This window comes from Hippoglossus stenolepis, chromosome 6 (assembly GCF_022539355.2).
Source record: "Hippoglossus stenolepis isolate QCI-W04-F060 chromosome 6, HSTE1.2, whole genome shotgun sequence".
NCBI classification, from domain to species: Eukaryota; Metazoa; Chordata; class Actinopteri; order Pleuronectiformes; family Pleuronectidae; genus Hippoglossus; species Hippoglossus stenolepis.
In genome coordinates this window covers 23,705,212-23,721,530 of record NC_061488.1, presented here as the reverse complement: position 1 = coordinate 23,721,530, position 16,319 = coordinate 23,705,212, and the positions used below count along the sequence as shown (strand labels likewise).

The 16,319-nt window shown below is 42.2% G+C and overlaps 1 protein-coding gene across 1 annotated transcript in view; it reads left to right on the top strand.

The window, feature by feature from the left end:
- Positions 1-3,849: 3,849 nt before the first annotated feature.
- The window catches only part of lamb2 (laminin, beta 2 (laminin S)), a 50,590-nt gene continuing 38,120 nt past the window's right edge, over positions 3,850-16,319 (top strand). The window contains exons 1-2 of the mRNA XM_035160351.2: positions 3,850-4,195; positions 4,717-4,784. Of these exons, the coding sequence (XP_035016242.2) occupies positions 4,754-4,784 (31 nt within the window). The 5' untranslated portion in view covers positions 3,850-4,195; positions 4,717-4,753. The remainder of the gene's footprint in view (positions 4,196-4,716; positions 4,785-16,319) is intronic.

Genomic DNA, 16,319 nt, shown 5'->3' with positions numbered 1-16,319 from the left:
GTATTATACCTCTGTAGTTTTTTGTAGGAAAGTAAATCTGAACTAAAGCTGTTGTAGAGTATGGAGTAAAGGGTACAACATTTTCTAAATACTCAAGTGAAGTATGAATACTGCAAAATTAAATAAATGAGAATTCATATTTCACCTCTGGAGATTACCATTAGCACTGAAACAAGAGAATCATTGTGCTTTGCTATACAGTATGATCTGTTAAAGGTTTGGAAAGCAGTACAGACTGAAGAAGACAAATGATAGTGACCAGAGTGATAATATTCATTTTCATCAGTGTCTTTCTTATCAAGAGTCTCGTTGTATTGTTGGCAGATCGATGTGCGACCTAGTGCCACCTCCATCCTGAGAAGCCGAGACACACTCAATCATTGCTGGTGGATAAGCAACAAGTTATAATGTCAGGGTTGTGCTCATGGCTTGTTTCTGCAGCCCCAGAAATCCACTACAAGTCAAACATTAAAGCTCCAAAAAGTGGACTTAAAGTATCACTCGTTGATATCGCTGCAGAAATATAGCACCCTTTGACGGAATTATATTTACACATTGTGTTATTTGGTATTTCATACATGTATCAATTAATAAGCAAGATTCTTCTGTTGTAACTTTCTGAGGGGTCTGGAGGTGGTTTACAGGAGAGGAAAAACACACCCCACAAGTTCTGATGCACAATTTGATTTTTTCAATTTGATTTTTGCCTCAAGTTGTTTCAAAAACCATCTGATGATTTGGAAAACATTTGGAAGCAGTGGTTTAATGAATCAAATGTATTTTATGAGCTTATCATGTGTGCTTTAGTGCAAAGATGCTGGAAGTACCTGGGTGCTGAGTGGGCTGCAGCACTCCCCGGTGACAAATGGCTGTAACTGCATCTGGATCATGCAAGAGGATCATAGATTTTAGTAGTGGTATTAGCAGGCAAAACATACTTTCGTATTTTTTTTTTATGCTATTTTATTTGACCAGGGAGGTTTCATTGAGATATAATCTTTTGCCAGAAAGTCCTGGTCAAGATGGGTAGGATATAATTGCCATAAAACCATATTTGTTGCCTGTAGAAACGTAAAATGTTCTAATACTGATGTATAATGCTATACAATTCAAATTAATACATATATTATGAATGTTGCGCTGCATTTAATATGACAACACTGCTTATACTGTGCAGGTTGCTGAGTCCTCATGATTTCACAGCATCACCCTGGTCTCGAGCTAAAACACTGTGGGCGAGCAGGGAAGAATACAAATGTTTTGACCACGAACCCTGATCAACCAGGCTTTATTTCTTCTCACCATATGATCAGTGTCTATACTTCCACTCATTCCCCTGCTGTTCTCTGCAGGCTTCGGGCCCTGGCTCGTTTGGCTCCTAACAAAGAGAGGCTGTCCTCCTGCAGCTCAGGGAATGTGTGTAATATGACAGAGATTTACAGCAGCCTTTGTCCTGCACATCAGTCGTCCCAAGCACCGCAGCGACCGAGGCTCAGACACCTGTGTGAATCTGACACTGTGTTAAAGAGAGCGACATGAAAGACTGCACCTGTACACTTGTGTAATTTAAGCACACAGAGGATGAATTGAATGGATCATATGAAAACTACATGATGTCTTTGTTTCCTCCCCTGAAAACAGACCTGAGCTTTTGTTTCCCACTCTGTCTTACTGTCAGTCCTTAGAGAAACTGTCACAAGCACCTGCTGGATGAAGCTGCTGTTCTGAGGCCGAGCAGCCTGAGGGTGAGGGAGGATCTGTGACCTGTGCGCGGGCACGGGCTGCAGGCAATCAAAAGGAATCTAATCCGTCCACCAGGGAGCGCGCATTCCTGCTCAGTGTCAGGCGTGCACAGCGCACAGACGGAGGCTGGAGGGAAAACATGTGGTGGGACCACAGAGGACCACCTGTCCAAGGCAAACATACAAGTCACCTGTTGTTTCTCACCACATATACAGAATGTAAAGACTGCACCCCCACAGGCTGAGGGCCATTACCCCCACTCTCTGTGCTCCGGACTGAAATATTCACACAATACATACAGTATAATATATTGTATTGCGTTATACAGTGAAGTATATATATAAACCATTAGAGTATTCTATTATTGTTATATAACAAATTTGTATTCCTATATGATAATTTATTGTATTGCATTATACAGTGAAGTATATATATAAACCATTAAAGTATTCTATTATTGTTCTATAACAGTTTTTTTTCCCTATATGATAATATATTGTATCTCAGTATACAGTACAGTATATATATAAACCATTGAAGTATTCTATTATTGTTATATAACTGCTTTTGTTTTCTGTATAATATTATATCTGTTTACATGATCATCTGATTGCTACTACTTGAATCATTATCTGGATCTTATCTTAGCATCTTAGCTCTTTGGAGGTAACACTGGCTCAATAAAAAAACATTATTTCAATTGAATAATAAGCTAATGTTACTTTTCAGGGCTGGTCGAGTGTGCCCATCGCATTAGGTTTATATATCTCATAAGTGCACAGTGTCACAATGATAAATCTCTACTTGTTAAAGTGGGAGTAGTTTAACATGAGTGAGCTTGTTTCAGGGCAGACATGTTGACATGTGACAGCAGGAAACAGACATGGGTTTACTACTGCGACTGCTGACACACACACACACACACACACACACACACACACACACACACACACACACACACACACACACACACACACACACACACACACACACAAACAGGAGAGAGAGACAGAGACATTCATAGAGAGCATTTTGGTTGTATACACTTTGACAGGGTTTACTGAACAGAATCATATTCATTTTACAATGAAAAACATGTTCAACACATATTGTAACTAAATCTAATGAGGTTCACGGCATAAATTTGTTTAAAACATTCCATATCGGTAGGTTATGGTTTTAAGAACATCTTAGATGCTTTTATTGATAATCCAGTGACCGATGAGATAAATTCAGGGTGTTGGTGCTGATGACATTTAAGCACTGTAACAGAGGACATTAGATCTGGGCCTATTTATCACTTGGTTGATAATATAAGCCAATATGAGCCTTTCACAGACATATCGGTATCAGCATTTATGTTTGTCGATATGCGCAGGTCTGAAAACTTTTATAGAATAGACAATGCCAAACATTTTGAATTTATATTTCTCTTTTTAATCCAAGTTCTATTTATTTAGTCTTATGTGTTTCAGTCAGACTACAGTGGAAATAGGCAGTTAGCTTCTGCCCAGTTACTATATTTCGGTTATATTTATTTTAAGATGTTTCATCTTCACGCTCGGCTTTGTAAGGTGTTTTCTTGCTTGAGTTTTAAATATTGCTAACAAAAAAGAGAAGCGTCATTAAAAATGTAATCAACTTTTAATTGATGGAGAAAGAGCTTTGCAGATGGATCAAAATGCATTTTTATATATAAAGAGGCATCGGGTTTTGAAATGGATGGAACTGTATTCCTGCCAACTTCATTTTCCCCATAGACCACGGGATTGTAACTTCTGGCTCTGAAAAATGAAGCCGGTGCGGAACTGCTTAAACTTCCTCCGGCGGGGGCAGGCTCCAACAAATCTCTGACTCCGACTTCACCAGTCAGACTTCTCTCTTGAAATTCTCAAGTCAGTACATTTTTCCAAGAGTCATTGCGGTCTCCTTCGCTAAAGTGACTCCTTATCAGTGAGGTCCATCTGAAAATGTAAAAAGTAACTAGATATTAGGGCTCAAAGAGGGGTGGGTTTGGGGGCGTGTCTGTTTGATCATCATGAATGATTGACAGGCAGCAGATCAGGCAGAATCAGACAGAGGGAAACTGAAGCTGTATTCACATCGTGTCAAGTCACTTGTCTACAGTGACTCTTATTCTGTCGTTAGGTTTTGTTCTAAGTTTGTTTCAGTTCGTTTCGGTTCTTTCCTCCGACCCCACGGGGACTCGAACCTGCGACCATCTCGTCAGCAGCACCGCCTCCCCGACTCCAGCACCGGCTCCGCTCCGGGAGTCCAGCTCGGGGTTTCCAGCGGAGGGACGCAGGAGTTGCGGACTGTTCTCCGGGTAAACACGCTGCTCAGCTCCGCCGCCTCAGTGTCCGTTAGCTCCGCAGCAAGTGGAGCAGGAGGGAGAGAAACACCGTCTGTTACCGCACACAGAGCGGACATCTGGACCAGCAGAGCCGAAGAGGTGAGTGAGGAAACCAGCAGCATGTTGAACTCTGACCAGTCCACTGAGGGGTTTTATTTCAACATTAACCAGTTTAAACAGCTCGGGAGGTCTCACCTAACCAGTGGTGGAGATTTAAACTGAGTAAAAGCGGAATGTGGTTTAAAAACATGACTGTGTTTGACTCTGAGCTCTTTATAGGGACCTGAAGTTTGTTCCAGCTTTCTCAAATGTATCTCATTAATACCTGTAAAACATACAGTGGAACAAAGTGACGTTCCTCAGGTACACCTAAAGCAGCAGTTTTGAAAGGGAATCAAAGTGCAGTCAAGTGCCTGAGTTAAAATCATTATGTAGGTATAATAAATAGTGGTTTATAAGTAACGGTGGCTTATTGTGCAGATTCAGAGGGTGAAGCAGTCTGATGGCCTGTGGGAATAACCTGAAGGAAACTTTTAGAAACTTTTCCCATCACTTTTAATGATATAAGAACATGTGAGTATAGTTGTATATGTATTGATGTGAGCACTGTGATGCGGCAGGTTGCCTCCAGCCCCACTGGTCAGTGTGCGCTCAGAGATGCGGGCCCCGCTGTTGACGCTGCTCTGCGGTGAGTAAAGTCTGTTCACTTTGAAGTCTCTCCCTGTTTTCTGCTCCATAACAAATCCTCAGAAGTCCTCCAGTGAACGAAGCGTCTCCAGGTCACTGGGCTTCAGTCTGACCAGCCTTCTGGAACATTATACATTCGTGTGTTCTGAAGTCTGTAGATGTTGAGCTGGTGATTTCACTGCACACTTACTGCATGTTCGTAGCAGTCTAATGATTTCAAGCTCCATGGGAGTCCAGCAAGGGAATACTTTGAAAACAGGTCTTGTGGTTCAGTCCACTGGTGGAAGCTGCACTTGTTTTCAGGAGAAAAATATTTGACCAAAGCTATTGGATGAATATTTGTTTGCAGTGTAAAAGTAAAATCTATTCACCTCTCAGACAAGATAAGATAAGATGTACCTTACAAATTACAATGCAGCATAAGGAAGTAGCAACGCAAAGGGAAAATATAGGAAGATTAAAAATATGAATCAAAATAGAGATACTAAATGCAATAAAGTAGAAATAATACTATATAAACAAGGCTGTTTTTTCAAAAGTGGACAATATAGAGATGTGGATCAAGGTTGTTATCGTGCAGTTTGTCCATCTGTAATATAACCTATGCTTTGTGCTTTGTTTATGCCCATGTTATGGGTTCATGCATTTAACTCTTCCATAAGAAGAAGGCTATTTGAGTCAACAACAAAAAAAAGAAGTTTATTCGTAGCTAATTTTGTGTCTCTATTGGTCACGCTCACTTCCAGATCAAACGTCCGCGTATGCTGTCGTCAGTGTGAATATCCAGTACCTGCACTCTATTTCACACGCTGCACAAGGTTAGGTTAAGCAGTAGCCTGAACGTGTCGGATGTGAGGCCGGTGGGAGTGTCGGCTCCTGGGTCTCCCTGCGTAGAGATAAGATAGCTGATGTTTCTTTTTCAGGGCCCTCGTTGCCCTCCTGGTCTCTGGGGTCATCCCTGCCTTTCCCTGTCTGCCTCTCCCTCTCTCCCAGTCTCCCTGCGGGTGGCGTCTCACTGTTTATGGTCCTCCTAAAACAGCCCAGCTGAATCCACAAATAGAGACACTCCACTCCATACCTATACCTACAGCACTGCTCAAGACCGCTCTGGATGTGTATGTGTGTGTGTATATGTGTGTATGTGATAGAAATATGGGAAATATGGGACCGTATCTGATAAAGGCGTATTTTAATTGGATTAATTGCATTAAAAAACTAATTTTAAGTCAGAGAACAACACTGAAAAGTTCATAAAAGTATTTCTTTCTGACACGTGCCCCTCTAAGTGCACTCAGTTCTATCAGCGAGCTAAAGATTTATCCAAGTAACGACCCTCAATAAAACACATCCTAATGCATTTGTTCCCTGGAGCTAAAAGACAATGGGCTCATTGCTCCAGTTAAAGTCTGTTATTGCCTGCTGTTACCACCCACAGTGTCCGCACACACTTCACCTCCCATCCCCACTGCTGCTCCTTATTTTTTTTTACAATATCAGTTGAGCTTCGCTGGAAAGCGTGGAAGGTCGTTGGATGCAGGTGCAGGGTCAGAGACTTATCTTCAGTTTAATATTTTCATGAAACAAGTGGATGGGAGTGACGAAAACAACAAAGTCCTGAAACAATATTTTCTTACTCAGGTTTTTATGGTGGAATAATGGGATTCTAAACCTTTTTCTGTTAATGTGAGACCAGTTTTGTGTATTTCATATGAGAGCACATATTTCTGCTGTTGGTTTGAAGTGGACCAGCTCCAAACTTTTTCTTTCGGACCATTGTACACTTGTATTTGATAGTGACTCAATGACATGACGAGAGTAGAGAGAGAGAGAGAGAGAGAGAGAGATATTTGAAGAACAACATGCAACTGAGTCTTTGGCTGGAGGTGAATCAGGGATATCACAATTCATGGTCAGTGATTTAATCTCTTCATCGCAGCGGCAGGTATTTATCTGAACGTTAGGTAGCTGGTCTCGTCCGTGTCTCTCAGCGGATGGACGAGCACAAAACCCACCTCCCCTCTGCCTCAGTGATTCCAACGGTCGCACACATCATCTCTCCTGACGTCGTCTCTCTTTTCTGTTGCATTTCAAGAAAAGTATCTGCTGCTCAACATGTATTAGCTACAGCTCTTGTTTTAGTTGGCAATGTTTGAAGTATACAAACACAGTAGCATAGAAACTCCACCACCAACTGGCATTTTTGCATTTTGGTAATTGCAGACCCGAAGTTTGCTCAGTTGAAGGGTAAAGGGCAGAGATGTGAAAGAATGTGGTTGAGGATTTTAAGAAAATGTCTGGAGAGGAATAAGAGTCACAGAGAGAGATAGGATCAGCTGCGTGAGTATTAGAGGAAGCAGTGGAGGAAACAGGAGACAAGGAGACGTTTTAGAGCGGGAAGGTGAACAAGTGCGTCTGATGTCAAGTGTGTTTAAAAAAATCACACACTGTCATTACAGAGATAGGGAGCTGTCTGTTCAGACTGCGGACGCCTCCGAGGACGAGCTGCAAGGTCAAGGGTCCAAACCCCCGGGTCAGAGACGGGGTTAATTGGAGTGTGTGTGTGTGTGTGTGTTTGAGAGACAGAGAGAGAGAGTGAAAGGTCTCAAGCTGATCACAGTGACAAAAGAAGCAGCAGCGCCTCTATTCCTGTCTTTCTCTTTTCACTTTCTATTTCTTTTCTTCTTCCCTGGGGTGGGGGTGGAAGGAGGACCTTTAAGAAACTGATTGAGTGTGTGTTTGTGTGTGTGTACATGCATCTGCAGAGATTCTCTTGAATAAATGCAATTTTAAGATAAAGGTATCCTGTTGACATGAACTTTTTAGTATTCAAAAAGTTTCCCCTCATTAAAAACATTTATGAGCTATGTAGCAAATTACTTTTCATGAAGTGGCGTGGTTGGGTTAAGCTGAGGGAGGGGCCAGCTCAGTATTCTTCTGGAGTACGGAAGGAAGTGGGAAGGATAGAAGGATGGGAAACTTAACATGAAACAGGATCAGGGTTTGCCTCATGATGCAAAGTAAATCCTCTGTAATTCACCTTTCTTGCAGGTCTGTGTGTGTGTGTGTGTGTGTGTGTGTGTGTGTGTGTGTGTGTGTGTGTGTGTGTGTGTGTGTGTGTGTGTGTGAGTGTGGTGTGTGTGTGAAGGGGTGGGGGTGGGGTTAGCCAGTGTGTTCCTGAGGCCTTTGTAAGCACCAGCCTCCGGAAATGTGCAGATACCAGAACAATAGTGCGGTAAAGCCTACTAACCACCGGCACTAGAGAGAGAGAGAGAGAGAGAGAGAGAGAGAGAGAGAGAGAGAGAGAGAGAGAGAGAGAGAGAGAGGGAGAGAGAGAGAGAGAGGGACCGAAGAATGGGTTGCATAGAATGAGGACAAAGACAAAAGAGAGAGAGAAGACTTCAGGCAGAGGGAGAAGGAGTGAGCTGAGAGAGAAGGAACAGGTTTGTTTACATGAAAAGACGGTGAGCTAGGTTTCCCCGTCCTGTTGGCAGGGGCTTTTCTGGATGAATAGAGGATTTGGAGATAAAGGAGGAGGAGGAGGAGGACTTGAAGGGCAGGAGGAAGGGGCAGGGAGGAGGAATATGAAACAGAGCTGGTCACATTGAAAACAATGGGGTGGCTGGTACCCTGGTGAACCTGAATGGAGCTGCCATGCAGGTGCTGACAGTGAGGAGGTGAACAGTACCACAGTATAGACGGTAACTAGTGAACTGAGTGTTACTAGTGCAGTTGTCAACCAGCTTTTTAAAAACCACATCTACATACACGCTGTTGAAACACACCCTAACACATCACAACAATATGGCCTGCTTCACTGACGACATTTGGACATCAGTGGTGTAAATGATATAATGAGATATAACTTTTGTTTTCTATTCTGCGCTTGATTAAAACAATGCAGACCAAATTACTGTGGCTGTGTGAAAGTTCATTTTTTTACCCAGAAACACTTAAGTCAGTTTCAAACATGAAAATTGGGTCTGGACATTTTCCAGAGTGTTCCTTTCACATATGAAGAGCGAAGCAGGAGATTGTCTGGGTCACACGCGTTGACAACACAAAGTCAGAAACAACATCATGAAGCCCTCTCACTCACTGTGACATTTTCCTGCTGCATTTCACATGGTCTAACTCTGACATTTTACTACGGGGCTGGCAGGAAAAGTTACGGAAAATGTTTGGAGCAAGTGACTCAGACATTTATGTTCTCACGTATAGTGCCTCTTGAAAAGTTCAGAGTTCAGTGCAGGTCTGAAAGCAGCTGTAGATTATATATTTTAGGAATCGGGAACCCGACAGTGCTCCACCCCAGTATACACAGTATAAGTAAAATATAATCAGGGCTTTACTTTTTGTCAGATGGTTGAAGTGGGAGTTTGTGTGTCCTAAGAGACCAGACAAGGTAAACCCACATCAAGAGAAGAGAATGTAGAGGAGGGAAAAATATACTGTAGTGTATTGTTATTACACAAATAAATACAGTCATGACATGAGAAACATTTAGTAACATGCTGCCTGCTCTGCTGCAGTGTCACTTTAACTCTGGCACATTCATTTTAGATTCATTTGATTTCTGAAGGCCGCAGGACAAGTCTAATAGCAGGGGAATAACAAATTGTGTTGTACACTGAGGCACTTCCACACGTAACAGACAAGCAGTAATTACAAAAGAAGGAAGGAAGAAAAATGGGAGGGACTCACAGAACAAGGAAGTAAGAAAGGAAGGGAAACAGGAGGAAGTCAGAGAACAAGGAAGGAAGTAAGGAAGGGAGATAGGTTGAAGTCAGAAAACAAGGAAGGGATTGAGGGAGTGAAGGTGGAAGGAGGGAAGGAATTAATGTTATTTTCTTGAGTTATTTCAGACTCCGATTTCTTCATAAAAGACGGGGGACCTCTACCCACACTGTGTGGTAGTTTCATCTTGTAGCCCTGTAATTACACACACACACACACGCACACACGCGCACGCGCACACACACACACACAGTCTAATAAAATCTTGTGGCTTGTAAACATAGTCCAGCTGTCTTGTGTGTGTGTGTGTTGCAGGTCAGTGTGTTTGACACTGACATGCGATTGGGTTAAAAGCCTGCATGTTGTTGTAGTGTAACTTTAGCCCGACGTAGCATCATGTTTTATGGATTTAGACTAACTTTGTCAATGGTGGCAGCCATCTTGGTTGCTAATGAAAACGTTAAATCAGTGCTCCTCTGTCAGTCATCATATCGAAAACCATTTTAGATAAATGGTTGTGATTTGTCTGAGGACCGATATCATGCAGATATTAAAGACTATGCAGCATCAGCATTTAAGAGTCTGTTAATTCATCTATCTTCTATCTACGAATTGTCTCTGTCTGTCTGTCCATCTGTGGAAAACATATCTTGAGAACCCTTCATCTTATCGGCTTCACACTTGGCATGTGTTATTAAGGGCCCAAAGAAGTGTAGTGCTGAATTTAGTGATATTTTTGACAATATTAATAAATAGCAGGGACTCATCAAACTTAGTAACTTTGTCGATCTTAATAACAGCCCGATGATGACAACGTCAATGACAACTCATTGTCCCTTACAGAGTTCTGTGTGCTGAGTTGAACCTCACCAAACTTGGTGTCAGGTGGACAGCTCTTTACTTTCTGTGGCTCAATTGCTGCACTTTTACAGTTTTATAAAGAAAGCTGCAACCAGCATTACCACAGACCAAGTGAACAGCTCATTCCCAACAGACAGGTTTTGAACAGGCCCTGCACTAGTTTTTAAAATGCAAAGAAGTCATTTCCAAATTTTTTTGGAAAAACACATCCTGTATTGTTTCAAGTAGTTTGCCAGATTTGTTTTCTCCTACTCTCTGTCACCTCTCACCTCTCTCAGGGTAAACATAAAGCCAACAGACCTCACACACACACACACACGCACGCACGCACGCACGCACGCACACGCACGCCACACACACACACACACAGCACACACACACACACACACACACACACACACACACACACACCCTGTGTATCTAAATTATACATGTCTCTAACACAGGAAGACAATTCCACCATTTAATTGTCATAATAGTCACTATAATTCCATTCTTGACCCCACAAATGCACATGAGCATCACAACACAAATATTCTGTTTGCAATTTAAAAAACACAGCCACAAGTATTTGTAATTAGGTACAAATGTGTACACACAACAAAGAGCAAGATTATTTTAATGTTCTAAATTTGTGGCAGGCATGCAGGGGACAAAAGCCCGGAGTAATGACAAGTCCCACGTGTGCGGTAGTTTTCTCTAAGTGAAGCCAGATTTTCTCCATCAGAGGCTCTGAGTAGCACCTACAGCGAACACATCTGCACTTGGCTCAGCGCTCGCTCGTCTCTCAGAGCAGCTGCTGAGCACCAGGGCAAACACACAACCTCGTAATCACTAACCAAACCCACTGCAGCTCTCTCTGTACGGCTGAGTAACCGATGGATAAGCCGGTTGCCCGACCGGCTGCACCCAACATCTGCCGGCCATGTGTGCCTCTTATTTGGTGGATTAATTCAGCTTCAGGCAGCATGAGGCCGGTAACTGGAGAATTTTACAGATACGATCATCGTAATCATTTAAGTCCCTTTGCACTTTGTTAAATTTCAGGCCTGGAGCTGCACCCTTGTACCCTTGTTTGTGGTGGTCCCACCGTCAGCAGAAGTTATGGATAGATCTCTCTTTAGAGCTAAGGATTGAAAGATCATAAGATATTGACATTGAAATATAACGGGCTCAGCACTAGTTTTTTAAAACTGTGTCAAAGTTATTTGTAATTTGTATTGATGGTCTGAAGATACACACTTAGAACCATCTGATAATAAGCCTGTGTTTTCCCAGAGTCAACATAGAGGTCAGCAAAACTTGAAATGTGACATTTCTTTATGCAAGTGTGAGTAAATCTGCAGTAACTGCAGACATGTGGGAATGAAAGCTGGGCAGACGCAGGATGGGCAGGATTCCCATCCAGCGCCCACTCTCCAGTGTCCACCTGTTGCTCATGATGCCTTGTTTCATATTTCCTCTCTCACAACAGAGTGAGTCAGACAGCTCCGGGATGGGACAGGAATGTGAATGTCTGCTCCAGCGGGACCAGCTGCCTCCCAGTGCCAGGCCTTGTTAATAAAACAGCCTGTGTAATGGCCAGCGTCTGGCCTCACTCACTGAGACCCTCTGTCGGGCTGTCTGAGAGCCGCGCAGACACACTCAGAAACAGCTGAGGGAGTCAAAGAGCATGTCAGGCCAAGTAAAAGTACTGGATATCATGAATTCACTCCAAATATAGGCTACAGAAAATGACAAGTAGGTTTTTGGCTTTTTATAATGCACATTTTTTTAGGTCTAGGTCTTTTTAAAGGCATTTAGGTATTTCATATTTGGTATAAGTTTTCTGAAGCAAAAGGATGTGTTTCCTTTTTCAGATTCCGAAATATTCTCTTCAGCGTTTGTCATAAAACATGAAACAAGTAACAGAAATATTTAAACTATCAGGAGGCTTAAAATTATCGAATTTTGAGACTGTTTCCAAATCTACCACAAAGTTGAATAAAAAGTAAAAATATAGAATAAAATGTACTTATATGATGTGTGGAAGGGGGCAGTCTTTTGGGACGGACTTTGAAAACAGAAGCATAGATATATGCATATGTTCTATATGCAATCGTAAACTATACCAACATGACCTGCAGCCTCTACCTGGGAACTTAAATGAATATTTACCTGATCAGTTCCACATAACCTCAAGTTGTGCACATGTTGTGTGGTTGTATTGTCATTGTCTTTTAAATTTCTTGAGTATGATGTGAGTCACACATTTTTAAACAGGGAGGCTGTTCCAGAGTATTACATGCCATATCACTGATGACTTGAGACCTGAAGTGAGGAACAGATGAGATGAGAGGGAATGGAACAAATCGAGAACAGTGACCTTAAAATCAATTAATTCTACAGGTTACTGACAGCCAGAGAATTTATTTAAGTAAAGAGGGATATCTGCACTCAAGTTGTCTATTTAGGTTCTCAGGAAGTCCAAACTGAGCATTGTTGAGTGTAATTGTCCTGTGAGAGAAATGGTCCGACTTTGGCAATGTCCTTGCATTGATCAAAAACTAGATGGCCTCTTTTGGCTTGCTCCTGAAACCAAAAAGTTTTCCTGAACCTGAAGACGATTTTGAACCATTCAATAGAGTATGAAATGCAATTTCCAAGAAGTTTGGAGTGGATCAGATCATTGACTGATATCATATGCATCTGTGAATGCATCTGGACTGAACCATGGGGCACACCACAACAAATAGAACATTTACAGAACTCCCTGGAGAACCGTAGTAGAAAAAAGTAGCAGGAAGAAGAAAATGTTAAAATGACTCATGTTAATCTCCAGATTGAGATTGTCATGTGGACCAGGAGGACCAAAAATCATACTGGACTTTTTGTGAATTCTCTCGAGCTGTGGGTCTGTAGCTCTGCCATCACTCATCCCACCAATAGTGACAGAACTGTTTTGGACATCATCTACTCCTCAGTTTCTAAAGTGATGTGTGACATTAAGGTCGGCGGCTGTTTGTAAGAGGCGAGCTCCTGGGTTTTGATTAAGGAAGGGAGGATGAAAGAAGTGATGAGGGTGAACGGCAGGGCAGACAGAGGAGTCTGAGCTGCTGAGGGAGGAGACATTAGAAGAGAAGATAGATGGGAAGCGAGAGCTGGCATTAATAAAGAGGCGAGGAGGGGGGAGAACAGCTGGGTGTTGGGCTGTGGAAGTTACCCCATCCATCAGCTAAGTGCAGAGCAAAGAGAGGACGAGACACAGCAAGGGAGAATGTAAACTAGTGAACTGAGAGGAGTTAAAAATAAAAGGCTGTGGACTTTTTCTCTGATGGTGCATGCTAAACATATCCGCGCCGCCTTCTCGTCCCACACTCGTTCAGGTTGGGCATGCAGATCATTGCCTGTGTTAAAATGACGCTATTCTTGTCAGTTCCCTGCCCTGATGGCCGGGCACATACTTGATCTGGCCATGCTGTCATTTTGACATCCTCAGCAACGTGTTTTGTTCGAGCCCCCCCAGCATTGCTTCCTGCCTGGGCAAACATGGTGTCCTCGTGTGCTTTCTTGTGCATCTATTTGTTTTTTCAGCTTGGTTTCCGACATTGTTTACGCTGGTCGATGTGACAGCAAACTGTGTTTCGCCGGCTGGTTCCAGTGGAATGTGTCATGTTGATGCCACATCCCTGCTCCCGTCGCCCCCCCCCGACACACACACACACATAGAGCTGGAAGAGTTGGTGACTCTGAGGGATCACATGGATACAGATGGCTGACAAATTAATGGGAAAGTGGCATAACGGTTCTTTGAAAGTTAACAGGCCACCATAGTTCTATAAGTCTGTGAACTCTGCAGGGAAGAGCATTATTCACCCAAAAGTCATTGAGGATGGTGGTGGTGCTGTGTAACACAACAGTCCCAAATCTCCAAAAACTTCATTATATCAATTTCTCTTACCCCAGAAACGTGGCTTCTTCATAGCATCCTGTGCACAAGGCTTGCGTCGTCAAGCAGTTGGTAGCTGCTGTATGTCGATATCGCAAAATGCTGTTTAGACTTCAGTAGGTCATTATAATGTGATAAGTCGAATACATGTCTACATAATGCATCTAAGGTTGGAATACATGTCCTAATTCGATTACTGCTTATTCTGAGTATGACCTTATTCAGAAAATCAGAAAATGCTGATTACAGGCAGTGTGTTATTCAGACTGTCTCACTTCGGTTAATATCAGAATATTGCTCTTTATGTAAATGAATATTGCAAATGAATATTGCTATCCATGTAAGAGAATATTGCTATCCATGTAAATGCAGTCACTGATTACTCAGTGCTGTAAAGTGAGACTGAGGCTAAAGCTGACAGTTCCTCTGTAAAAAGTCAGCAACTTCACAGAGTGATGAAAAGTGGAAATAAAGAAAAAAAACATTGTTTTTTTGGCCAAGCTCCTGCCTCTAACATTATCATACAGTACTGTATAAAAAAAGTTGGTTTCTTTAGATGAGAGATTTGGTGAATATCCATGCAGTAATACAGTAAATGGTCCAGCCAGCTGGGAGTTGAACCAGGGGCCTGCTGCTTAAGGCATGTGTGCTGCAGTGGTATGAACATTTACTATTCAGTTATTTGATTGCCACCACATTCAAGCTTTCCCTTTTTCTTTTCACATCATGTGTTTATACTGTGATTTGTTCTTTTGAGTTTATCTAATCTGTTGCATTGTAAAATAAAATAGATAATCATATCCTAAGCTTTTGAGCAGACAAACACAGAGCTATACTTCCTCTGTTGTCTTTTTTTGTGAAAGGGAAAAACAACAACTCCATTCTTCAGGAGTAGAATTCATTCATGGGGATGAACATGAGAAGATGCCCTGTAGGCTGCATTCTGTATCTGCCTCTGACAGTTAATGCATTGCCTCATGTGGAAGACGTGCTGGCTTAGAGTCACATTTCACTGTCCTGTAGCATGTGCATAATGATATCATGTCTATTTTTTTTAGCCGAGAATAGGTTCACAACAGTGGAGAGTTTGTCACTTGTTTGATGGCTTTAACAGCTGCCACATTAACACTGTATATGACGCTTGTCTTAGTGCTGTTATATGAAGATTAACACGCATGTGGTGCTAAAAGCAGCTCAATAATAAACCTTACTGTGATGTATGGCTACAGTGGAATAGTGCACAATATAGTGCAGGGTGAAAGTGCATAGCCCACTGTTACGGGCTAATGGCTGGATGAACAGGAGTATTTTGTGAGGTGAGAGTCCCACCCTGGCGTACACACACACACACACCACACACACACACACACACACACACACACACACACACACACACACACACACACACACACACACACACACACACACACACACACACACACACACACACACAGACACCAGCAGTACCATCGCCGCCCCTTCTCTTCTCTCAGCTGTCAGCCTACATTCCTCTCCGCCTCTCCATTTATGGGGAAAGAGAGGAAAGAAAGAGTGAAGTGAAAAGGAAAGAAACTACATCACTTCTTTGCCTTTTGTCCTTGTAGCTACAAGATTAACCTTTCAGTATCAGATGGAGGGAGAGTAACAAAAGCCCTGCCCCACAACCTCTATTCTCTCCTGGTCAACTGCCTGCCCACCCTTCAATCCCACTGAGACAAACCATTTAAACCACTATAAACCCACCACCGGTTCATTATATAATATATTTGAGTGTCAGCTACATGCTACATGGTATTCCACCTAAAATTCATGAATATTAGTCAAAGAAATCCTAGAGAATGATATGAAATCTTCACATTGTCCAACCAACATCCCTAACTTCAATCTACTACCACATATTACACAGAAACATGGAAACCATTCATATTTATCATCTAAACCACATTCTGCTTAAAAATGACTACAGCTATTAATTGGTAATAAAAAAAGATTGTGTAGTTGAAGAAGTGGAGG